Source organism: Lutra lutra, chromosome 1, assembly GCF_902655055.1.
Source record: "Lutra lutra chromosome 1, mLutLut1.2, whole genome shotgun sequence".
NCBI classification, from domain to species: Eukaryota; Metazoa; Chordata; class Mammalia; order Carnivora; family Mustelidae; genus Lutra; species Lutra lutra.
The window spans coordinates 163,302,790-163,327,647 of record NC_062278.1 but is presented as its reverse complement, the minus strand read 5'-3'; the positions used below and the strand labels follow the sequence as shown (position 1 = coordinate 163,327,647).

General features: G+C 50.5%; 2 protein-coding genes across 2 annotated transcripts in view; one reads left to right on the top strand and one right to left on the bottom strand.

The window, feature by feature from the left end:
* Nucleotides 1-5,777: 5,777 nt before the first annotated feature.
* Nucleotides 5,778-10,987, top strand: C1H3orf22 (chromosome 1 C3orf22 homolog). The gene is made up of 4 exons (XM_047742916.1): nucleotides 5,778-5,864; nucleotides 7,934-8,063; nucleotides 8,728-8,859; nucleotides 10,676-10,987. The coding sequence occupies exons 2-4, from the start codon at nucleotides 7,975-7,977 to the stop codon at nucleotides 10,905-10,907; spliced, it is 453 nt and encodes a 150-aa protein (XP_047598872.1). The 5' UTR covers nucleotides 5,778-5,864; nucleotides 7,934-7,974; the 3' UTR covers nucleotides 10,908-10,987.
* A 3,330-nt stretch (nucleotides 10,988-14,317) lies between these two features.
* CHST13 (carbohydrate sulfotransferase 13) overlaps nucleotides 14,318-24,858 on the bottom strand; it is a 28,561-nt gene continuing 18,020 nt past the window's right edge. Inside the window, exons 2-3 of the mRNA XM_047742881.1 lie at nucleotides 23,257-23,336; nucleotides 14,318-18,026 (exon numbers count right to left, since the gene is read on the bottom strand). Coding sequence (XP_047598837.1) covers nucleotides 17,181-18,026; nucleotides 23,257-23,336 — 926 coding nt within the window. The 3' untranslated portion in view covers nucleotides 14,318-17,180. The remainder of the gene's footprint in view (nucleotides 18,027-23,256; nucleotides 23,337-24,858) is intronic.

The following is a 24,858-nucleotide window of genomic DNA, read 5'->3' as shown; positions in this document are numbered from 1 at the left end:
ACAAGTTATTTCCACGTTTTGGTTATTGTGAAGAATGCTTCAGTAAACCTTTGCATATGAGTATCATTCTGAGTCCCTGTTTTCAACTCTTTGGGGGTATATCTTAGAAGTGGAATCTCTGGGTCATATGATAACTTGATGTTTAACTGCCTCATTTTACATTCCCGCCAGCAATGCACAAGGGTCCTGATTTTTCCACATCCTCACTAACACTTGTTTTCCTTTCTCTGTTTTTCTTATAATAGCCATCCGAAGGGGCCTGAAATGGTATCTCATGTGGTTTGGCTTTGCATTTCCCTGATGTCTAGCGGTATTGAGCATCTTTTCAGGTGCTAGATGCCTACTTGTACTTCTGCTTTGGTGAAACATCTATTTAAGTCCTTTACCCATTTTTAAACTGATGGTTTGTCTTCTTGTTGAGTTATAAGAGTTCCATACATATCCTGGATGTTAAACTATCATGAGATACCTGTTTTGCAACTATTTTCTCCCCTCATATGGGTTATTTTTAAATTTTTTGATAGTGTCCTTTGAAGAAAAAGGTCTTAATTTTGATGGGGTCCAATTTAATTGTGTGTTCTTTGGTTGCTTATTCTACTGGTGTCATATTTAAGAAACCCTTTCCCTATCCATGGTGACAAAGAGCTAAACCTATGTTTCTTTCTCAGAGTTTTATAATTTAGACTATTTTTTTTTAAATTTTTATTTATTTATGAGAGAGAGAGAACAAGAGTGGGGTATAGGGGCAGAGGTAGAGGGAGAAGCAGACTCCCCACTGAGCAAGGAGCCCACTCAGGGCTTGATCCCAGAACCTTGGAATCATGACCTGAGCCAAAGGCAGGTGCTTAACCCACTGAGCCACACAGATGTCCCTAGAAGACACTTCATGGAGTCTTAGATATATTAAGGTTTTGGATTTACTTTGAGTTAATTTTTGTATATCATATAAGATGAGGGCCAGTTTCATTCCTTTGCATGTGGAACTTCCAGTTGTCCCAGCACCATTTGTGCAAGAGACTGCTCTTCCCACTAAGTGGTCCTGGCACCTTGTCAAAATCAGTGGACTGTAATTGTGGGTTTGTTTCTGGGCTTTCAATTCTATTCCACTGATCTGTGTCTCTCCCAGGGCCAGTACCACCTGTTTTGATTACTGTAGCTTTGTAGCAAGTTTCGAAATGAAGAGCTATGAGTATTCCAAGTGCGTTTTACTTTTTTAAGATTATTTGGGCTAATTGGCACCCCTTGAAATTCTATGTGAATCGGCTTTTTGATTTCTGTACAAATCTGATGAGATTTTGATAGGGGTTGCATTGAGCTTGTGAAATATTTTAGGTAGTATTGCCATATTAGTAATATTAAATCTTCCATCTAGGGGCACCTGGGTGGCTCAGTCATTAAGCATCTGCCTTCAGCTCAAGTCACAACACAGGGTTGTGCGATTGGGCCCCTCATCAGGCTCCCTGCTCAGTGGAGAGCCTGTTTCTCCCTCTCTCTCTGCCACTCCAACTGCTTGTGCTCTCTCTCTCTCTCTCTCTTAGTCAAATAAATAAATAAATCTTTTTTAAAAAAACTTCCAGTCCAGAAACAGGATGGTTGTCTCCTCATTTACTTGGGTATTATTTAATTTCCTTCAGCAGGAGAGGCAAAATAACAATGAAACTTTGGAAAGAAAAGTACAAGCAGAGAGAGTCAATTATCATATGGTTTCACTTATTTGTGGAGCATAACAAATAGCATGGAGGACAAGGGGAGATGGAGAGGAGAAGGGAGTTGAGGGAAATTGGAAGGGGAGGTGAACCATGAGAGACTATGGACTCTGAAAAACGATCTGAGAATTTTGAAGGGGTGGGGGGTGGGAGGTTGGGGGCACCAGGTGGTGGGTATTGTAGAGGGCACAGATTGCATGGAGCACTGGGTGTGGTGCAAAAATAATGAATACTGTTATGCTGAAAAAATAAAAAAATAAAAAAAAATAAAAAAAAAAGAAAAGTACATAGATGGGTTTTAAAAAAAATTATAAGCATGTAAGGGAAAAGTCAAGAAGCTTGGCTTCTCATCAAAGTCATCAAAGGTTAGTGACACCATGTTTGTCTGGTGGGGGTGTGAGGGCCAGCTGACATCAAGCAGACCCAAAATCCATTTAAGAAACAGTGAGGCTTTCACCTCTGGGCACTCTACAGAGCATTTTCCACTCACTGGCAAGTATCTGGAGGGTTATTTTCTAGAGGTGCTTAAAACCAAAGGCCTCTTGATTAGGGGCATCTGGGATCAAACGAAGGTGTGGATGCCATCCTAGCAAATACATATGGAATCCTACACATTGCCCACTGAGCTGCCAGAACTCTGGCAACCAGCTCTTCACTCTTCTCTGGCCAGAGGTTGGTAGAGTCTGATTTCTCAGGGGACTCTGACAAGTCCATAGAAAAAGACCTAAAGATACTGATAAGGGTCCCCAAATGAACTTCCCAGTTAGAAAATTGGACAGTGATGTCCAGATTCAGTAAGCTGTAAACACAAGCTCAGGGCTTTCAAATTTGAAAAAAAAAATTTTTAAATTGAAACATAATTTACTTACAACAAAATGAAGCTTTCTTTCTTTCTTTCTTTCTTTTTTTTTTTTTTTTTTTTTTTTTTTTTTTTTTTTTTTTGGTTCAAGCATTTGTAAAACCACTGTTAGAATCAGGATAAAGAACAATTTCATCAACCTCCAAGTGAAATGTCTTCTTAATCTCCAACATTTAACATGAACATACAAATCATACAAAGCACAGGACTTGAAAGAAACAGAGATTGCATATATGCTCAAAGATAACGTATTGCACTCAGGAACAGAGACTAGGACATCCCTTCGGAAGTAACATTCTGAGAACCATAGCACACCTGTTAGAAATGCAAAATATGATGGCAGAAATTAAAAACCCATTGGATAGGCATTCATCCCAGAGAAACAAAGACTTGTATTCATCTCTGTGTGTACATGATTGTTTATAGCAGTTTTATTCATAATAACCCCCAAATGGAAACAATTGAAATGTCCTACAATGGGTGAATGGTTAAACAGTGATGCATGCTACTCAACAATAAAGATACATGAACAGAAGTGGCATTATGGAAATGGTAGAGTAGGAACTCCAGGAATCCATTCTTCTACTGGAAGAATAACTGAGCTGGCAGGAATGGTCTGAAGCAAGTGTTTGGGAGCTCTAAAATTTAATCAAATACCAACAGCATCTAGGGGAGAGCTTGGTGAAGAGGCTTGTAAATTTTAGTGAACTTCTATGTTTCCATGTTTCCAGCACCATGGCAGGCAGCCACAGGCACAGGGGCCTGTGTTCATGGTGTGGCTTACTGAGGCAATAGGACCTTGTCCTTCAAAACTCAGGGTTTTTTTTTTGTTTTTTTTTTTACTGCCTGTTGCTGCTATTAACTACTGATGGCTGATTATGCAGAATTAAAAGGATTAGAAGAGAATACCATAAACAACTATATGCTAACAAATTGGATAACCTGGATGAAATGGGCATATTCCCAGAAATACACAACCTACCAAGACGGAATCATGAAGAAATAGAAAATCTGAATAGACTTAAGTAGTAAGTAGACTAATTCAGTAATCAAAAACCACCCAACAAAGAAAACCCCTGGAACAGATGATTTCACTGAATTCTACCAAAGATTTAAAGATCTAATATCAATCCGTTCCAAACTTTTCCAAAAAAAATTATAAAGGGGGAAATAGTTCCTAACTCATTCTATGAGGCCAGCATTTCCCTGATGCCAAAGTCAGAAGACACTACAAGCAAGCTACGACTGATAATCCCTTATGAATATTGATGTAAAAATCTTCAGTGAAATACTAGCAAACTGAATTCAGCAACATAAGAGGATTATACACCACAACCATGTGAAATTTACATCTGTAATGCAAGGATGGTTCAACTTATGAAAAGTAATCAGATATATCACATTGAAGAAAAATGAAAATAAACCCCACACAATGACCTCAAATGATTCCGGAAAAGCATTTGACAAAATTCAACACACTTCCCTGATTGAAAAAAAAACCACTCAGCAAACTAGTAATAGGAAAAACCAACCTCAACATAATAAAAACCATATATGAAAACCCCACACTTAATGTCCAACTCAGTGGTAAAAAGACTGAAAACTTTCCCACTAGGATGAGGAACAAGGCAAGGTTGCCTGCTTTTGCCACTTGTATTCAACATAGTACTGGAAGTTCTATCCAGAGCAATGACAAACCCCTAAGAATCACACACACACACACACACACACACACACACACAAAGAAAATGTCAGGACCAGATGGACTCACTGGTGAATTCTACCAAAACTTTACAAAGAATTAACATCAGTCCTCATCAAAGTTCCCAAAAAGTTGAAAAGGAGGGAATGCTTCCAACCTTATTTTATGAGGTCGTGATTACCCTGATAGCAAAATCAGAAAAAGACACTACAAGACAAGAAAACTATGAATATAGATTCCAAAATCCTCAACAAAATACTATCAAAGTAAATTCAGCATCATATTAAAATGATTATGTGTCATGACCAGGTGGGATTTATGCCCACAAAGCCAGGGTGCTTTATAATAAGAAAGCAATGTAATCAATCAATGTAATGCATCACATTAGTAGAATGAAAGCAAAAGAGAAAATGGAGAGTGGCTTGGGGACATGTGGCACAGATGAAATGCCCATAGCACCTGGGATCATCCCCTTGCTTTCATGACACCACTGACTTTGTCCTCTCTATCCATGCTTCTGTCTGGGTCACAGGCATTGAATATCTACTTGATCATTAAATATTGGGTATCTTAACACTCATCCCAATGCCCTCTTCACTTCTTGCATACCACCTCCCATTCAGATGATTGTCTTCAGTTACCACTGATACATCAGTGACACCAAAACATACTATATGCCCAGACGTCACCTCTCTGGAGCTCAGACTCAGATATATAAGTGCCTAAGTGGAGGGAGGCCTCAAAGGTTCAACCTGACCAAGGGTGAACCCGTGGTTTCCCTCCAAGGCCTACTCCAGTCCCATCCCATGGCAATAAAAGAAACCCAGAGTCCTCGTTGGCCCTCCCACAGCCTCTGCCACCAGTCTGTGTTAACTGGGTCTCCTGAAATCTCTCAAATCCATGCCCCTCACTCCATCTCCATCACCACCTCATTCCAAGTTGCCACCATCCCTCATCCATGTTACTGCCTTTGGTGGTCGCCTGGTCTACCCACACCTGCTTCTGGCCCCATTCACTTTGTTCTCCACACTGCCACCAGAGCGATTTTTTTCAAAACACCTATGTAGTCTGGGATACAGACACAGAGAAACTGAGTTGCTTGCCTGAGGCCACACAGAAGGCAGTGGCCCAGACTGGGAGACAGGAAGTTGGTCTTTGAGGTCCCGCCCTAAACTCTCATACCCTCACCCCCATGATTGCTGGGCTGTGGCGAGGCCTCAGGTCAGAGTCGGCCAGGATCACTTTTCTGCAACCAAAGTAAGGTTTTAGCTATTTCTGGGGCATCTCTTCTGTTCCCAGAATCTGCATGGGAGCGATCCCTGCTGTGGAATGTGTTCATGTGGATACTCAGCCCAGGGTACTGGGTGTGGGAATGCCAGTAAGCCCTGTGCACTCCCTCCCCTCTCCACAGCCACTCTGGGCTAAGCCACATGGTTCAGCAACCGCAGTGTCACTGATTGTGACTTCAGGGGCTTTTGATGTCGCAATGACCCTGTGGGCCTGGCCCGGTGGGGTCCTAGGGCCAGTAGTCCTGTGGTAGCATGCCAGCCAGTACCATGGCCAGCTCCCGCCCTTCTGGTGTCACATAAGCCAGCCTGTAAGTAGCCTGCAGCTTGGATGATCCACTCACCCACTCCCTCCTGGCTGGAGGCTCTGTATACCCAGGTCTGTGCCTCTCTATATCACTGAACCAAGACAGTGTTGTAGCTGTGGCGGGGGCGGGGGGGGACAGCGTTGGAGGGGGGTGTTAAGGGGCATAACAGCTCTCATATCTGGTGTCTTCCTGACACTGCCAGCACACCCTGAGCCAAGCCCCCATCATGGTCATACCAGGATTTGGGGAGGCAGCCTAGGTGGCTGGGAAGGATAGTCCCAGATCAGCTTAGGAAGCAGGAGCAAGATGGCACCAGGGACAGATGGCCCTGGTGTCAGAGTCCTTCCCTGGCTTCTGAAATGGCCCTTCTGCCCCTGAGGGAGACAGATTCAGCCATGTCAGTTTGTGGGGTCACACCCATGGCTTAGGGATCTGCAGGTAGGTATGGGGTGGGACTGAGGGGTGCCCCTTCCCCACCTCCTCCAGACCACTGGGTTCCTGTAATGGTGACGTATCCTCTGGTCAGTTGCTGGTATGGTCACCTCTCCCAGCCCCGTTCAGGACTGTTTGAGGCTGCAGTGCTCTAATGGCCACTCTGGACCGCACCTCATTCCCTACTCACCAGGTGGGTGGGGGTATAGGCAAAGCACCTAACCTTTCAGAGCCTCAGGTTCCTTTCCCAGAAAACAGGGATGACCATAATCTGTTTTCCATCAGGGGGAGAACATTAAATGAGGTCATGCATGGAGCTTAGCAGACACTTCGCTGAGCCCAGGGCCTGTGCGTCCCACTGTGACACAGGCACCTGTCCTGGACCAGGACCCTCTCCTGGCTTCTTAGCAGGAGGAGGGCCGGGGTTAGGGACTTGCCCGGGTTTCCTGATAGTGAAGGGCTATGGAGCCAGGCCCTTGAAGGGGATCCCAAGGTCCTTATAAGAGCCACGAGGGTCCAGGGTCAGAGACCACAGAGGCCCCCACTAGCCAGCACTGGTGTAGAGGGTGCACTGTGAGCAAAGCTCTTTGCCAGGTGGCTAGTACGTGGAGGGGTAGGAAGCTTCCTGGTGGGCCTGAGGGCCTGGGCCACAAGAGGAGCTGTTGGCATTTCTGGCAGGAGGCTGGCACTGTCACAAGAAGCTCTGAGGTCACACGTTCACAACATGATGGCTGTTTAGACCACAGCGAAGATATATTAGCACAGCCATTGGCGGGTGAGGGTTGCACAATTTGATGGCAAAGGAAACACCAGCAGTCAGGCCTTAACCCCACTGTTCTCTGCCCTGACCTGCCTGCCTCTGCACCAGCTGCTTTAAGAAGACTGTCACTTGTGTATGCTGGTGGGCATGGAAAATGGCACAGCAGTTCTGGAAGGTATTTTGGCAGCTCCTTTCGAAACTAAAAATGGACTTACCATATGCCCCAGCGATAGCACCCTTCTATATTCCAGAAAACAAATACTTATTTTCATGCGCACACTTGGACATGAATTTTTCTAGCAGCTTTATTTGCCATAGCCCCACACCAGGAACTACCCAGATGTCCTGTAGCAGCTGAGGGTTGAACAAAGTGTGGCACAGCCACACCGTGGAGTACTACTCAGCCCTGAAAAAGAACCACCTGCTGATACACACAGCTGGGTGGGTTCCCACGGGTGGGGGGCTTATGCTGAGAGAAAGAAGCCCAGCTCTAAAAGATACCTCCTGGGTGGTTCCATTGGTCTAACACTTGTAAAGTCACAGCAATAGAGAGACGAGCACAGATTCATGGTTGCCAGAGTTTGAGATGGGCTGTTCAGCTGAGAACCATCCCAAGTGGTGGTTACACACACACACACACACACACACACACACACTCTCATACTCACATGTGAGAGCGTGTATGACTGCTGCAGTGGGTGAGGTCGGGCATGGGTGACAGGCCAACATGACCCAGATCTCCCTCAGCCCTGGGAGGTGGGCAGGGGCCCCATCCTCTGTTCCCTTTGTGGTCTTGAGGGGGAGCTGAGTGCTGGGTCTGGGTCCAGCCTCTTCTTCCCACCTCCTTCCCTGCTCTGACGGGCCTCCTCTTGCCTTCCAGCCATGGCTGAAAAGTGTGCCACAGCTTAACCCCCTTCCGTGATGAACTCAAAGGAACCCAAGAAGTGCCCCCAGTGTAAGAAGAGTAGAAACAAGGCCCAGGAAGAATTTGCCAGGAAGTTTCCGTACAGGTACTAGATTCCGACACACCTAGGGCCAAGTCCTGCCTCCCCCCGAAGACCACACCAAAAGCGCATTCCAGGGGTGTAAAGAGTGGACCCGGGAGGAGGTTTCTCATCCACAGAGAGTTCCCTTAGCAGCTCTGTGACAGTCTGGGGTTCATCTTCACCTCCTTCCCAATCTGAGCTGAGGGCTTCTAGATAGGTGCCAGGAACCGCTGGGGCCATCCCAGAGCTTAGCCGGCTCTTTCCCTCTGAGCCAGTGGCCTCACGGGACCACCTGAGGAGCACATTCATGAACAGCTGCCCCTCCAAAGGTGTTATGGGGTCAGACTGGAGTGGGTGTAGCTTGTAAAGCCCCAGGGCACTCGGGAACCAGCAGAGAACCCCAGACTGGGCAGCTCTGGGGCCTCGGCCAGCAGCATCAATGCACTGATGGGTCCTGAAAAAAATGTAGCAACTTTGGAGGGCTTCCTAGCTGTGTGAACTTGGGACAATCACCTGACCTCTCTGTGCCTTAATTTCCTCATCTATGAATGGTTATGAGTTGGCATCAGGTTAGTGCTGATGAAGCACTTGGAATGATGACTGGCGTGTAGAAAGTTCCAGACGAGCAAGAGCTATTTGTACGGCTGGTGGCCGCAAGCTCCCTAAAGACGCCAGGTGCCCACTGCAGGTTCTCCTGGCTGACGGAACCCACTACAGAGTTCCTGCAGCCCTGGGAAGTCACGAAGATGACCACCTCACTGAGGGACCAGCTGCCCCTGCAGAAGACGCTGGTGCCAACGAGATCCATCCCAGTCAGAGGGTGAGTCACAGGCTGGGATGCCGACAGCCGCTGCAGCCCACTGCCCACCGCCCACACTCAAGTTGCTGGCCCTTGCCCCCGTATCTGCACAGGGACACACACACACGTGCCTCTCCCGGCAGGCTGCACTTCCAAGCTGAGGAAACTGAGGCTCAGAAATGAGACACCAAATTCCAGTGGTGCCTCCCACAGCAAGGCAGTTTGTGGGAGAGGCTGCACAGGACCCTCGGAGAGGGTCTTACCTGGAGATGCCCCTGTACACATTCCACACATGTGGAAACAGGCCTGAGGAGGCAGCTTAGCCACCATCCTTCCACACAGCAGAGGCAAAACAGAGGAAGAGCCAGCAAGTTTTTGGTCTCCTTGCAGCCTGCTCTGAGGCGGAGGCACGGACGGGGACCCTCATGCTAGCGATTTCTAGACTGACCATGTCCTCACAAATGCCCCCCCACCATGGGCATACATACACTCAAACACCCAGACACCTTTGGAAAGACCCACACCTGAGACCCAGAGAGGCAACATAAACACTCACACTTGTGTGCGCATGTGCACACACGCACACACACATGTGCAGGAACACAGATTCATGCCTCTTCTCTGCCCACACTGGCCCTGACTCTTGTCTTGGGTCTCACGTTCCCTCCCTCGTCTGGCTGTGGGTTTGCTCCAAATGGCGGAACGGGATGCTGAGCTGCAGAGGCTGAGGGCTGAGTCTCAGCTTCTGCTTCTTCAGAATGGGATCAGCTGCCAGCCCGGGGTCCGGTGGGGACTAGTCAGACTATACGCACAGGCCCAGACTCAGTGCTGGGGCCTGCCGCGGCGGGACTGTCATGGGAAGAGCACTTCTGGAGGGTGACACGGAGCCGAGAACTGGAGGACAAACTGAAGCTGTTGGCAATGTGTCAGGGAGCTCAGGAGGCAGGGGGGCTCCTCGACCCACCAGGGCCCAGCACCTGCAGGGAGCCGATCCCTCCCCTGGGTGGGACAGGTGGGCAGGGGCCAAGAGCCCTAGGGCAGGGAGGGGGCTGTGGCTGCGGGGCCTCTGCCAAAGGCATCAAAGTAGTGGGGAGCTGGGAGAGATCCCCCACCTCATCATCCACCCTCGGAACTCCCACCAGCCTTCTGTTGGGGAATCAACCAGAGCAGGAATGGTCGGGCAGGAGGGCCACATTCCGCAGATGCCAAAGTAGGGCAGGGAGGGGATGGGGAGAGAGGACAGGAGAGGGCATGGGGGCCCAGGTGAGAAGCAGGGAGCTTGTAGGAGGAGAAACTCCAGGCAGTGGGAGGCAAGTGCCAATGTCCTGAGGCGAGATAGAATGATGTCCCCTTTAGGGAACTTGAAGTTCTCCTTTTCAGGATGGTGAGGGGACAGGTGACAGAGAATGCTAAATGCCCACATCTGTCTGAAGGGGAATGGGGAGCCACTGAAGTCTAGGGATCAGGACGGTGGCATGCCCAGACCTGATGTAGCTGTTGGAAAAAACTGACTAGGAGAGGAGCAATGACCTCACTAGGGAAATGGCCATACAGAGCTTGTGCCCCTGCTGGAGCCTGTGCAGCTACTGGCAGGCATGAGGATGACACTCACTCGGTGTCTGTGCAGGCCTCGTGGGTCAAGTCCTGGCCATGTCTGAGGCCCCGCATGGGAACCCTGTGGGGGTTCTGACATGGACATCGGTGGGGCGTGGTGGTGGCTAGGAGGGCAGCAGAGGCTCAGTGTGGGGTCCTGGGGCAGGTCTGGGCTGGGAGCAGAGTCTTGGTCGTGCCCTGGCCGACGTCTCTGGACCCGTGGGGTTCTGTGTGTCTTTTCTAGACTTGGGGCCCCAGATTTTACATCATCGTCCTGCTTGTACCCTCCACCACCACCGCCACCTCAGAGCCAACTTTGGGAACTCAAGCTAGTGAGCCACCGCTTCCCCAGGCCAGGTGCCCGCGCCGCCCACCCCTCCAGAAGCCTCTCCCAGGGCCCGGCTCCCAGTGGCCTCCCTCTCGGCCCCCGGTCCCTGGCACTCCAGGCAGCAGCCACTGACAGAGGTGAACTCTAGTGAGGGGAACCGCTCTGACGGGGCTCTTCATCCCCTCATCAGCCACACCGTCTGAATAAACTTTTCAGGTTCAAATCCTATTTCCGCCTGGACTGAGTGTTTTGTTTTCTTAGCATCCATTTTCTTGTCTATAAAATGAGGTGAGGCTCAATCTCGAGGGGTTGGTGTGCGGTTTAGAGAGAGCAGGAATGTCATTTCCCAGTAGTTGAAGTTCTGCCGAGGGTGCACTCACACACCTGATAAGGATATGTGGACAACTGTATTCATTACAGCGCCATAGCAAAGGATCGGAGACCACCTATGTCCCCTACTAGGGGGCTGTTCACTGATCTTCCACGGCTTGACCCTGAACTACCAGGCCGCCACAGAAATGAAGAACCAGCTCTTTACATGCTGGTCTGGAACAATCTACAAAGTGTATTCAGATTTTTTTAAAGCACGACAGAAGTGTGTCAGATATGCTCCCATCTTACGTACATTAGGAAATTGTGTGTGTGCACGTGTGTGCATGTGTGTGTACATGTTTGTGCGTGGTAGGTAATAATCAGTGTCTCTGGGTAGATGGGGAACCTGGGAACAGGCCTAATATTTTCCGAAAAAAAATTTTTTTTTAAGATTTTATTTATTTATCTGACAGGCAGAGATCACAAGCAGGCAGAGAGGCGGCAAAGAGCGGGGAAGCAGGCTCCCTGCTGAGCAGAGAGCCCAACGCTGGGCTCAATCCCAGCAATCCGATCCTGAGCTGAAGGCAGCGGTTTTGACCCACTGAGCCACCCAGGTGCCCCTATTTTCTGAAATTTTAATACAGGAGCCTAATACCACGTTGTTGGTGTATTACAAAGTCTTCAAAGAGAGGTAGCATGGAATCATTCAGAGAATGGTGGGATTGCTTTGGGATTTGTCACAGCAGCACCCCTGGAGGAGGGTGCCTGCAGGAGATGTAAGGGTTTCCCACTTCTCTGTTTTACAGAGAGAGGGACCAGAAGTTCATCTTGGAGTCCTTGGGAGGGTAAATACAATCAGGGATGGTAACGATAGCCCCCTTGCTAGGAGAGAAGGGTGTGGGGGCTCTGAAGATGACCAAGGGGGCTGCACTGAGTAAGTGGGGAAGTGGCCCTATTGTCTTGGAAAGAAGGTGGAATGAGGTACCTGGTGAGAATTGAAAAGAAGCCCTCCCCAACCCCTGGGGAGGAACAGGATGGTGGTTTCAAGCCTACTCGAGGCAGAGGACTGCCCCCGGGGGATGGGGAGCGGGGGTCGGGGGACCTGGGTCTCTTGTCCATCCAGGCTCTGGTGGGAAGCAAACCGGGTGTACCGTGCACCGGGCAGTATTGGCCTGTTGTAGAAGGAAGCAGACACCCCAGGATCTCCTCCCACTGGGGTCGGAGGCAGGCTAATCTCCACTTAGAGTGTGTTTAAGTCTCAGGACTTTTCCTCCAATGTTCACAGCTACGTCCTACTTGATATTTGCAAAATACAACACCGTATGCCTGTGATGCAGAATAGGGGTGCAGTGACACACGTGACCGATGCGTCCCTCTGCCCAGGAGCTGCTTTTCCAGCCGCCCCCCTCTTCCTTCCTCTCCCCGGGGTAACCACAGCTCTCTCCTATCCTTCTAACACTCGTATCTGGTATCTTGAAACAATACATTGTTTGCTTCTCTCTCTCTCTTTTTTTTAGTGATGTAAGATTGTATTATTCTCCATGCAACTTCTTGTCTTCAACAGCAAGTTGCTACAAGTCACCTGATGGTAGGTGCGGGTCATTTAATCGTTTAGTCATTTAAACGAAGCTCGTCCATCCTCTTTCTGACAGATGCTTGGTTTCCAGTTGTTGCTGTTGTGGATACAGCTGCTCTGAGCATCGCAGCCCCGTCCTGGGCGCACGTTCTCACCTGGAGTGGTGTCACTGGCCAGAAGGCTCCTGAATGCCAGCCAGCACCACCCTGTTTTCCCTGAGGGGTCCCACTGCCTGTGGCCACCAGCCCCTTATAGAAAGGAGCCCCTTTGCGTCCCCTCCCCCATGCACCACTCTTGCTGTGGCCCCTGAGCATTCAGTAAGTAGGCGGGAGGGTATGCACATGGGGAAAGCTGGTCCTGTAGGTAAAGAAAACTCATACCAGTCACCCAGCCAGAGTGAGTCCTAAAACATGCATGGTCTCTGGTGGTTTATCTGTTGGTCCTGCTATGTCCTGAATGTTTCTATGTACATGATGCCTCAAAGAAAACCAACCCTTCAGGAACATGCATTGCAGAAATCCTCACAGGGACATGGGTGACCCCTGAATGTTGGATAACAGAGGGATGAGTTAGCATATCACGGCAGCCCAGACAGCAACCTGGGACACGCTGCCAGCATTTAAGGGAGGCCATCCTGATCCCCAACTATCCTCGTGCCCTGAGCGCAGTGACGGTAAAACTTACATGCTTGAAGCCTCCTGCGGACCAGGAGCAGTGAACAGTGTGGTCAGGGTGTGGCTCTGTCTTCTAGGAAAGTACCCGACGGTCACACCCCACCCAGGCAGGACTGGATGTACGCAGGGATATTACTGCTGCGCTGTAACACTAAAGGACACAAAGTAATCTAATTGCCCATAATTCAGGGATGAATGAAATAAAAGCAGCAAGTCTGCAATGGAACCATGAGTTCCCCTGGAGATAAACATATGGATGCACATAGTTTCCTACCTGAGGGGCCAAAGCTGTAGTATTTCTCTCCCCATCTTCTAGCAGATGTAGGTTGAGGGCTGCTCGGGGACACTGACTCCCTGCACACCCAACATCCCTGTGCTCAGGCCAATCAGGTCTGGTGGCCAGAGGGAACCTCTAGGAGGGTGGCAGATGGAGCCGCTGGGAGCCTTCAGGAATGCTACCTGGAAGTGTTTACTGCCACAGGGATGTGGCTTGCGGGGGTTGGTGTCATGTCCAGTCTCCCTTGTGGTGGGAGCATTGCCAGAATGGAAGGCTCTGGAATGTACAGTCCACAGTCTGTGTCTTCAACATTCTGCTGCCCGAGAAGGGAATGGCTCACTTGCATGGACCATGTGGAGAAGGGCTACGTACAGCCTAGGGGTGGGGGAGCCATGGGAGAGAAGGGACCTGTGCCCCCAATGGCTCCATGGGGGAGCTGTTCTGCGCAAAAAGAACCCAGATGATCTGTCACTGTCACTGAGCCTTTGCCACAGACAGCAGCGCCTGCACCCCAGGAAGAGCTCCCCAGCCCCGCGGGGAAGGGCCGCACCCCGACGCCTGGCCCAAGGACCTCGTGGGGTGCTGTAGCAGCCTGGTAGGCTGAGCAGCTCTAGGCCTGGCCGCCTCCACCTTCACCCACCAAGACTATGCAGCCAGTGGCCGAGGCCAGCAGATGCAGCCGGCTGAGACCCCCAAGCTGAATAATGCATGAAGCAGCATTCGGACAAAGAACCAGGGGTTTATTTTAGCAAAATTTTAAATCATGGAACTCTGCCTCCCAGGAAGCTGCCTGGATGACAAAGCCACCACAGAAAACTGAAAAACAAAACAAAACAAAACAAAAACCAACACCATAACTACAAAAATCCGGGAAACATTTTCCTCACAAAGCCAAAAACAGCAGAAGAACACTGAAACATTTTAAACAAGTCTTTGTAACCCAATCCACCAGTGTCCTTTCCTTGCTGGGGAGGCTGCTGGCCAGCACCCCTCAGCTCTGAGATGGAAAACCACGAAATGGAAGACAGCTGCCAGTAAGCTAAAATGCCAAGTGACCTTCAGTTTGCGCTCTTGATTCCTTCAGGAACTGGGGGAGCCTGTTAGTAGAATAAATCACTGAAGGGTGCCCGGGTGGGCACCCCTCCAGACGCCCTCTTGTCGTGTCCAGCTGTTCACGTGAGACCCTGTCTTCCTCGGGCCATCTGATGACCCGGCTGGGACCTTGCTGTTGAGGGGCGGGCAGTCAGCCTGAGAGGACAGACACATTCCGGCGCCAGCCGGAGAGGAAGCCGGTCAGAGGACACCAGAGTGGGAGGAATTCCCTGCGGCCCACACGAGGGAGAAGAGGGGCCTTCAGCCCCGGGGCCTGGCGTGTGGCCCTCATACTCACAACAGAGGGTGTGACATCAAGTGCCATCAATGGGGGGTGTGCAGTATGAGGGAGTGTGCGTGGATGTGATAAGCTTCAGGATGCAGGAGGCGCTGAAGGACATGACAGCAGGTGCTGTGATTGCAGAACCAGAGGGTGACTTCTGATGGTGACGACCTGGGGCGGGGGAGCACTGGATGGGAAATAACTTCAGCAAACAGGTCGCATCAAAGGCTGCGTGGACACTGAGGGAGCTTGGAACAAAGGTGTGTGTCATGGAAGTGTGTGGAACAACTGACCGTGAGATGGCACGTGACCCACTGTGGGTATGGCATACGAGGGTGGGTATGGTATACGAGGGAGCATGGGAACAAGCCTCCCGGTGTGTCACAGGCCTGGCTCCTCCCCCCTCATCCTGGTGCTGTTTCAGGCTCCTGGGCTTTCCACCGCTCTCCAGCAGGGTGAGTCTTCACGGGGAGCCCAGGGGCAGCCCCTTCCCAGGTCCACAGGGGTCGGCCATCACTGACCCTTGCTGGCAGGCCCCATGGACACGGCGTCCGTGAAGGCCTCCACAGGCTTCTGAGAAGGAGGAGCCCTAGAACTGGCCTGGAAAGGGAAAGCATCCATTGCAGGCAGGGGTAACAACATCAGCAAAGGCCGAGGCATGAATGGGACTGAGCTGTCAGTCCCTGGCCAGCCTGGCCCCCGCAGGCCAGTAGGGTCCTGTAACCAGGCTTGTGGGCTCTCACCACAGGGTGTGGGGGCACCACAACCCAGGTTTGGCCTCTGCCCTGCCAAGCTGCCCTTCCTCAGCTGTGCTCTGATTTCTGTTTCTCAAAGCCTCAGGCATATCCTGCCCTGGTCTTCCCAAAGTTCTGGCATTTTGATTTACATTCAGGGAAACTGAGAAAGGACACCACATATCCAAACAGTCACTAGGGGGACATTCAGTCCTTCCTAAGGGACTCCCAGGGCTGGCTGTCTTCCCAAAGCCACAAGGGGGTATCCTCACTGCCAAGCGGCCTGACACACACTGCAAATACACACCCACACACCCACAACCCACAGAAGGGTGGGAGGCAGCCCCAGGCCCGGGGTTCCACTGAGCTGGTTTCAGCTTTTATCTTTAGCCCAGGCAGACTGAAAGGTCAGATTCCCATCGCCCCCCCCCCCCCGCCAGAGTTTTCACCACTGCACCTCCAGCCAGAATTTAGCACCCCTTGTCATGGTGCACCTGCTCCTTACCACACTCCCCATAGAGCCCTTCACCGGTGTGGGCTGCTGTGAAGGAAAGCCAGGCTCTCCACCTCTCTCGTCTGATCTTCGCGACCACCCCGCATTCTTGTGCCCTTTGGCAGCAAAGGAAAACTGAGGCGTGGAGGTTTGTTGGGATGCCCAAGATCCGACACCCTCAGTATCAGAGCAAATGGCAAAACAAAGCAGAGAAACTCCAAAACGTCAGAAGTAAACAAAACAAAACAAAACATTTCAAAAACATGAGCTCCCCAGCTCACCAAGGTCCTCTAACACCTGCCACCATAAGGTACTCTGGGCTCCGTGGGCACACACGGAAGACTTAGGATCTGGCCAGATGGAGATCAAAGGTGGGGCCAGCCACAGGGGGAGGCAGCACCGCTCCGTGACAGACAGAGTGGAAGGCAGCTCAGGGTGGGCTCCAGGGCCATGCCCACTGACCAGGATGGCCAGAGCCTGAGCCCAAAGACACAGGGTTTTCCTCCTGGGCTACGGCTGTCCGGTGCCAGGGCAGGGGCGGTGAAGAGGGCACTAGGCGAGGCCACAGATGGCACTGAACCAGCATTCTGCTCTGTTGCACCACAAACAGGTCTGGGGTCAAAGCTGACCCCCCCCCCCCCCCCCCCCGCCAAAATGGTCTCTCACAAGCTAAAAAAATACTAGTAATTCAATGCTTCCCCACCCAGGGGTCTGGAGGAGTGCCTGCCAGATGGCGCAGTCAGAGGAAGCAAGCATCAAGTGACCGGCAGGCACGGGTGTACAGCCGTCTGAGATGGGCGGCACCCAAACCTGGCCAGATGGGATGGAGGCCCCGGTGGGCCGGCCAAGCAGGGAAACGCGGGGCGCCGTGGTGCTCAGAGTGGAGTCCGGGCAGGCAGCCCCAGCACGCGCACTGTCGGGCCCCACCTGAGACCCCAGGGCATCGGTTAGTGTGACGGACCCCGCGGAGGCTCCACGGCCTAGTGCAGCCGCAGGTAGGAAGGGGCAGAGTAGTTGAAGAGCAAGAAGTCCATCCTGTAGAGGTCGAAGAGGCGCCGCTGGTAGAAGGGGCTAATGTCCCGGAAGAGGCGCTCAGCCAGGTCGCGGGCGGCAGCCCCCTTGGCCCGGGGCGGGGGCCCCGGGAAGCGCAGGCCGGACGCGCCCACCAGGCCCAGCACGAAGGCCGCGTCCTCCGCCAGCGTTTCGAACTTGCCCACCACGTCGTAGCGCAGGCGGCACGGGTGGCAGAGGGCGTGCGCGCGCTCCCAGTGCTCGTTGAAGGGCTCCTCGCGGCGCGTGCGCGGGTCCAGCAGGTAGGCCAGGAACTCCGCGAAGCGCACGTCGTGGCCGCGCGCTAGCGCGTCGGGGTGCGCGCGCGGCCTCAGGCGCCGCACGATGCGCGTGCCGTAGCGCTGCTGGAAGGCCGCGCTGTAGGGCCGCGCGAACTTGTTGCGGTAGGCCGACGCCAGGCGCTCGAAGGGCTCGCGCACGAAGAGGACGGCCAGGTAGGCGCGCAGCCGCCGGTTGATCTCGGCCGGGCTGAAGTCGGCCAGCGAGGGCAGGCGGCCCGGCGCATGCGCCTCGTGCGCGGGGATGGAGAGTGGGTCGCCGCGGGCGCGGCCGCTCAGCGCCAGCAGCACGCGCTTCCAGTTAGTGCAGGCCACCTTGGGCACGTAGCAGTAGAGCAGGCCGTGCGCGTCGTCCACCAGCACGTGCCGCAGGTCCTCGGGCCCCAGCAGGCGCTGCCGGCGCGTGTGGCGACTGCAGGCGCGGCGCAGCAGGTCCCGCCGCTGCCGGTGCACTTCGGCCAGGGCAGAGCGCGGGCCCTGCGGGCGACAGCGGAGGTGGGGGGAGGGGAGTGGAGGTGGGGTCATTGCTTCGGGCCCTGCGCCCACCAGCCCGTGGAGAAGGAGCAGGGGATTTGAACCCCGGCACTGCCACCCATCATTGTAATTTGGGACCCAGGGATCTGCCGTAGACCAGAATTGGGGTGGGTGGGTGTGTGTGTGTGTGTGTGTGTGTGTGTGTGTGTGTGTGACTCTAACCTCACTGAGGCAGGTGGAAGGATGTGACAAATAGGGTTGGACACTCAGGACCAAGGAGGTCCTGGTAATGCATATGCTTGTGTCCTAGTAAGCCTGATTAATAAGTCATCAGAGTGGTGAGCGTGGGCACAAATTGAATATCTGCTTACTGTTTACTAAAAGCGAGATAGTGTATAAGAACAACAGCGTTAATTCCATATAAAGAGTTGAGAAATGCAGCCACCTGTAGGCTACTGAGATACTTTTTTGTTCAATAATAAAATTAGCGAATTCTGTATTTAGGAATTGGTATGTTCCTTTGGATCTTGATTTTTTTTTCCCCACCAACAAATTCTAACCTCAGTAGTTGGGCAGGAAACTTGCCCTCTCTGAAGCCTCTCTGAAGCCTATCTCTCTTCTGTGAAATACTAACATCCACTATTTAGCACCTACTGTATGCCAGGCACTTCGCTGTGCACTTTACAACTCTATAAATTAGGTGGTATTAGTATACCTGGGCCAGCCCCTCCCAGCCTGTCCCAGCTGTGCTAAGATCCAAGCTACAGAATGGTGGCTCCTTTCCTTCAAGTCCCTTCTGCACCAAACAGGGTCTCCACTTCCAAGACTCCCCCTCCCGCCCCTCCTCTTCCTAATTTTCATCCAAGACTTCTTAGGAAAAGTGTTTTTAATTTCTCAAAATTGCCTTAAAAACCTTCAAGATATAATAAAAAAAATAATAAACATTGTGGAGGACGTGGGAAAATGGGACCTTCATTCATTGCTGGTGAGAATGTAAAATGATACAGTTGTTGTGAAAAGCAGTTCGGCAGCTTCTCAAAAAAACAAAACAAAACAAAACAAAACAAAACAGATGATCCATCTAGGTATATACCCAAGATAACTAGAAACATATGTCAGGCCAAGACTTGTACATAAATGTTCACAGCAACCTTATTCATAATAGCCAAAAGGTGGAAACAACTCAAATGTCCATCGATGATGACTGGATACATAGTATGTGGTCTGTCCATAAAAGGGAATATTATCCACCCATAGAAGGTATGAAGTTCTGATGCACCCTAAGAAAAAGATTATGCCTGCCAAGTGAAAGAAGCCAGACACAAAAGGCCACATGTTGTATGATGGATTCCGCTTACATGAAATGTCTAGAATAGATCCATAGAGACAGAAAGTAGACTGGAAGTTGTCAGGGGCAGGTGGGAAGGGGGGGGGGAGGGACTGCTAATGGGTGCTGGGTTTCTTTTTGCGGGTGATGAAAGTGTTCTGTAGCTAGAGAGTGGTGATGGCTATGCGGCCTTGTAAGTTCACTACACATCACTGAAGTGTACACTTTAAAAGAGTGAATTTTGGGGGCGCCTGGGTGGCTCAGTGGGTTAAAGCCTCTGCCTTCAGCTCAGGTCATGATCTCAGAGTCCTGGGATCGAGCCCCACATCAGGCTCTCTGCTCAGCTGGGAGCGTGCTTCCTCCTCTCTCTCTGCCTGCCTCTCTGCCTACTTGTAATCTCTGTCAAATAAATAAATAAAATCTTAAAAAAAAATTTTAAAAAAAAGTGAATTTTGTAGTATGTGAGTTATATCCTAATTATGAAAAAAAGCCTTGTGTTTCCATTTCAGGGAAGGACAAAGCAGCACCTGAAATGGTAGGACACTTGGTCCAGTGCCCACGTAAGAGTATCTGCTGTTGCTGGGTGGGAAGGGGAAGAAGGTGTCTGTGTGTGAGGAGGTGCTCACTTGAGCTTCTCATGCCTTTAAAAGTATCCTGCAGAAATCCAAGATCCTGTGAGTGATAAAAGCTGAAGTACAGAACAAGAGTTGACATGTCACACTTTCGGTTTACAAAGGGTGAGGAAAGAAAGAAAAAAAATGTTTCAGAAAGGATAGGTTGTAGGGAGCCTCTCGTATTTTAATTTTTTTTTTAAGACTTATTTGTTTCAGAGAAAGAGAGAGAGAGAGAATGGGGGAAGAGAGAGTGAGCATGGTGAGGAGGGGCAGAGGGAGAGAGAGAGAGAATTCCAAGCAGTGCCCTGCTGAGATCAGAGCCCAAAGCACAGCTCCATCTCATAACCCCAAGATCATGACCTGAGCCAAAATCATGAGTTGGACACTTAACTGACTGAGCCACCCAGGTGCCCTGGGAGCCTCTCTTTTAGATGTATATTGAAATTATCATGTAATGAACAAGGCTGGGATTTGCTTCCAAATAAGCCCAGGTAGGAAGGGAGGGAGAGGGGTCTGGATGAAACAGGATTGGACAAGAGTTGATCACTGTTTAAACTGGGTTACGGGAATGCGGGGGTTCATTGTACATTTTACTTCTGTATGTGTTTGAATTTGTCTCAATTTGAACATGAAGCAGAAAAAAAGAGGACATATATACCTGTAGGTATGATGCTGGAAAAGTATCTAAGCACCTGACAGCATTGGACACTACACACATGCCTGGAAAGGCACACAGGGAATGAACTGGTCACCTGCAGGGGTAACCAGGGCCAGGGTGGGAAGGGAAGGTACTCTTCTCTGGATGCACTCTTTTGAAGGGTTGGATGCCCTATCATGTGCTTATCTTTCTTTTTCAAAATCTCACTGAGGGCTGGCTGCCAACCTCAGAGCAGTGAGGGGTGTGAGAGAACTAGGAGGATTCCCTTCCCTCTAAGGCAGACTCACAGGACTGGCCTCAAAAGCCTGGCTCCACGTGGGTGCCAGGAGAAGGCTGTATCTAGTGGCCCCACAGCCAAGGTCTGCTTTCAGCTTCCAGACATCCCCACATATTTCTTGTCACAGGGAAAGTTGGCCATCCACCCAACTGTCAGTCACCCTCCTTCCTTGCCAGCAGACCCCACTTACGGTCATGTGCAGAACCTTGGGGAAGAACCAGTCATAGCAGCCTCACACAACTTCATGAAAGCTATGGGTCCAGGGGTGGACATGTGGCGTGGTTTGGGCCAAGGAGATGTACAGGGATGTCTGCTAGTCTCCCAGGAAAGACTTACCTTCAGTACAAAATGAGGGCTCCTGAAGGAAAAAAATCTTTGCCTCAGCCCCTCCCTTTCTGCTTGTGGTACCATCTTGTGAGATGTCCAGAGCCCTGGCAGTCATCTTGGAGTTGTGAGGCAACAAGATATACCATATGTCAACATTCAGAGGGTGATATTGGGCAACATGCTGCTGCTGTACCAAGAGCTGCTGATTTCTGAGCATCTTGGGAAGTAAACACTGACTGTCCTAATGGCTTAAAGTCAGCTTTTCTGTTGCTTGGAGCCCCATAAATACCAAGATAGTTAATACTATCTCCATACAAATGAAAAAAACTGAGGCTTAGAAGAAATAAGTTGCCTATAGCTCTCAAGTAGGGGAGTTGGGACTCCCAATGCAGGTCCCTTGGGACTCAGAAGCTGGGCTATGCCCACCAGTACAGGAACAAACCCTGCAGCTACAATCCTCATCTCTCCCCGCCTGACTGGACTTGGCTGCCTGGATTCTTAGCCTGGCTCTAATCCTTATGAACTCTGTGGCCTTCTCTGTACCCTTGGCCTCCCTGTGCCTCAATTTCCTCATCTGTAAACAGGGATACCAACAGCCCTACTTTATAGTGTTGCCATGAGGACTAAGTAAGTTCACTGAACTAGACTGTCTGGTACACAGTTAGCCCTCGTTGGCCAGATTATTTTTATTACTCTTTTTTTCTCCAGCTGCAAGGTGCTAAGCTCCCAGGGCCTTGACACCCAACAATCAGTGGGAACTCAGGCTGTGAGGGGGCTGAGCCAGCCCCATCTGCCCCTCAGAAGCCTGTGGAACTAGTGGAACCAGGATCCTGCTGAGAGCCTAGCCTGCCCTCAGCTTGCTGTGTGGCCCAGGGCAAGCCTGTTACCCTCTCTGAACCAAGGCCTCCATACCTGCAATCCAAGGGCGTGGGTCAGAGAAGTTCCACAGACCCCCTTGGCTCAGCCCTCTGGGATTCAGTGAATAGCTACCTGCCCAACCTGTCTGATCATTCTTCCCAGCTCGAAACCTGACTTCCCTGTGGCCCTTGTCCCACCTGCCAGGCCCTGCCAAACTGATGCCCACTCCTGGCCTCACACAGCCTCTTCTGTCATCTGTCCACTACCAGGCATGCAGCCCCCCTTACTCTTTGCATCTTAACTCCTTCCCAGCAAGTCTCAGCTCCAATGTCCCTTACTCGGAGAGGATCTCTCTCCCTGATCTAAACTAGGACCCTCCCAGTAATCTCTTGCACCTTGTACTGCCCCTTTAGATGCAAATCAGCCACAGGTTAGTGCAGATGGCAATGATGGGATGATGTCTTCCTCACCTGAGAAGGTCAGCTACACAGGTCAGGGACCCAGCTGACCTGCTTGCCACTGGATCAGCAGCATCCCGAGCACAGCCTGCATACAGTAGGTGCTCTATACATGCCGTTTGAATGGGTGCCTCTCCTCGTTCCTGCTGATGTGTGTGGGAGCCAGGGGCCTGTGGCTCTCAGTGGGGTCTGTGTGTGTGTTTGGGCTATGCATGGTTCACAGCAGAAGTGGAATGCCTGAGACAGCAAGCCTCCTGGTCCTGGTGCCTGAGAACAGCACGAGGGCAAGGGCTCCCTGCATGTTTCCCTATCACAGCAGGTATTAAGATCTGGGGGGGGGGTCACCTAATTCCTGTCTCCCCACTAGACTGTCAACTTCCTGAAGGTCCTTTATTCTTTTATATCCTCAACACATGGCAGAGTGCCTGGCATGTGTGACTTCAGCCTGTTGTTGGGTGGATGATGGATGGGTAGGAGGGTAGGTGGGTGGGTGGGTGGGTGGAGACCAGGTCTCTTAGCTTGTTCTAAGATTTGCCCTTGTCACAGGCATTTTCCTCTCTTCACAGGGCCTTGACTTGCAGAGGAAGCCTCTTTAAGTCCAACTGTGGGCTCCAATCCCAAGATGGAAGGTCTACACTGGAAACTCAGTTCTCAGTTTCCTGTGGCTGGAGGTAGAGGGAGGAGGCATCACTGGATAGGGGTCTGTCCACCTACCTGGTCCAAGTCATAAAGCATCTGCAGGGGACTCCTCCTCTTCCCACCAAGCCAGCCAGAGCCCAAGCTGTTTTCAAATGCTATGGGGCGTAATGAAAGAGACATCAGTTGGGCTGGCTGTAGCCCTTGGGGGACTTGGCCAACTCCCTTAGGCACATTTGATCTACCTCTGGGACTCAGTTTCCCTCTTGTGTCTCACCTGCCTCCAGGAGGCTTGATGGGGTGTGGGCCACTGATAGGCCCCCTAACCCACCAGGGCAGGATACTTGGTATTGCTCCTGCCCCATGTCGCTCCCTGCCTTCAGAGCTGGAGGACACCAGGTAGGCAGGGATGAGAAGAAAGGTAGAACTCAGCCCACAGTCCATTGGTAAAGACCTAGCCACCCAAACTTACCAATCTCCATCTGCCTTCATTTCATGCCCCACGTCTACCAGCCCCATGTCCATGGGGCCCTAAGGGGCTCACCAAGCTGGCTGGCATTGCAGCCTCCCGAGATCCTGGGTGTGGGCAGCCAGAAAGGGCTGGGTAGCAATAGAGGTAGCACAGCCAAGCTGCAGGTTCTCCAGTGACAGCCCACCAGGTCACATGACCTCCATGGACTCCTACAGCAGCCTGTAATTCCCTGGCCAATGTGTATGTCACTTGGTGGTAAATGCAGGTTTCACTGTCTCCCAGATTGGAAGACAGTGCGCAGGTATACAATCTGTCTCGCTGCTGCACTCTTCAGTCTTCCTAAAACTACCAAAAACTCTGCCTACTAAATTTATTCTTTTACTTTAAAGGCATTTTAAGGAATATCTTCCTACATATTCAATTAACATAATGTAGTTGATTTAGGTAAGCATAGGCTCATGATCTTCTGCTTCTTGATCACATTTTTCTACAGTATAATGCAGTCTTCAAAAAGATCACCAAAACTGGCAAACCTTTAGCTAGACAGACCAACCAAGAAGAATGAAGTCTCAAATTACTAAAAACAGGAATGAAAGAGAAACCATTAGAATTGAATCTTACAGAAATGAGAAAGGCATGAACAATTCCTAAAAAGATGAGAATTCCTGAAATTGACTCAAAAAAAAATAGAAAATCCCAATGACATAGAACCATTTTATATATCATGTATATGTGTAATAATGTACTGTATAATAATATGTATAGTAATGCAGTATAAAATAATATATATAATAATGCAATGTATGATAATATGTATACATACACTGAAGTAGTAAAGTAAAAAAAAAAAAAGAGAGAAGCCCAGAATCAGATGATTCACTAGTGAATTTTACCAAGTATTTAAAGTAGAATTAAAACCAATATCTTCCAAACTCTTTACCCCTCTCAAAAAAACAAAACAGAATTGGGGTGTAAAATACCTCCTAACTCATTATACGAGCCCAGTATTACCCTGATATCAAAACCAGACATAGATATCACAAGAAAAGAAAATGACAGAATAGTATCTCTTATGAACATAAAAAAAAAATACTGCAGACTGCAGACTGAACCCATCAACATATGAAATGGTTATATATAACCAAGTAATATATACCCCAGGAGTGCAAGAGTGATTCAACACACAAAAATCAATCAAGGTAATACAC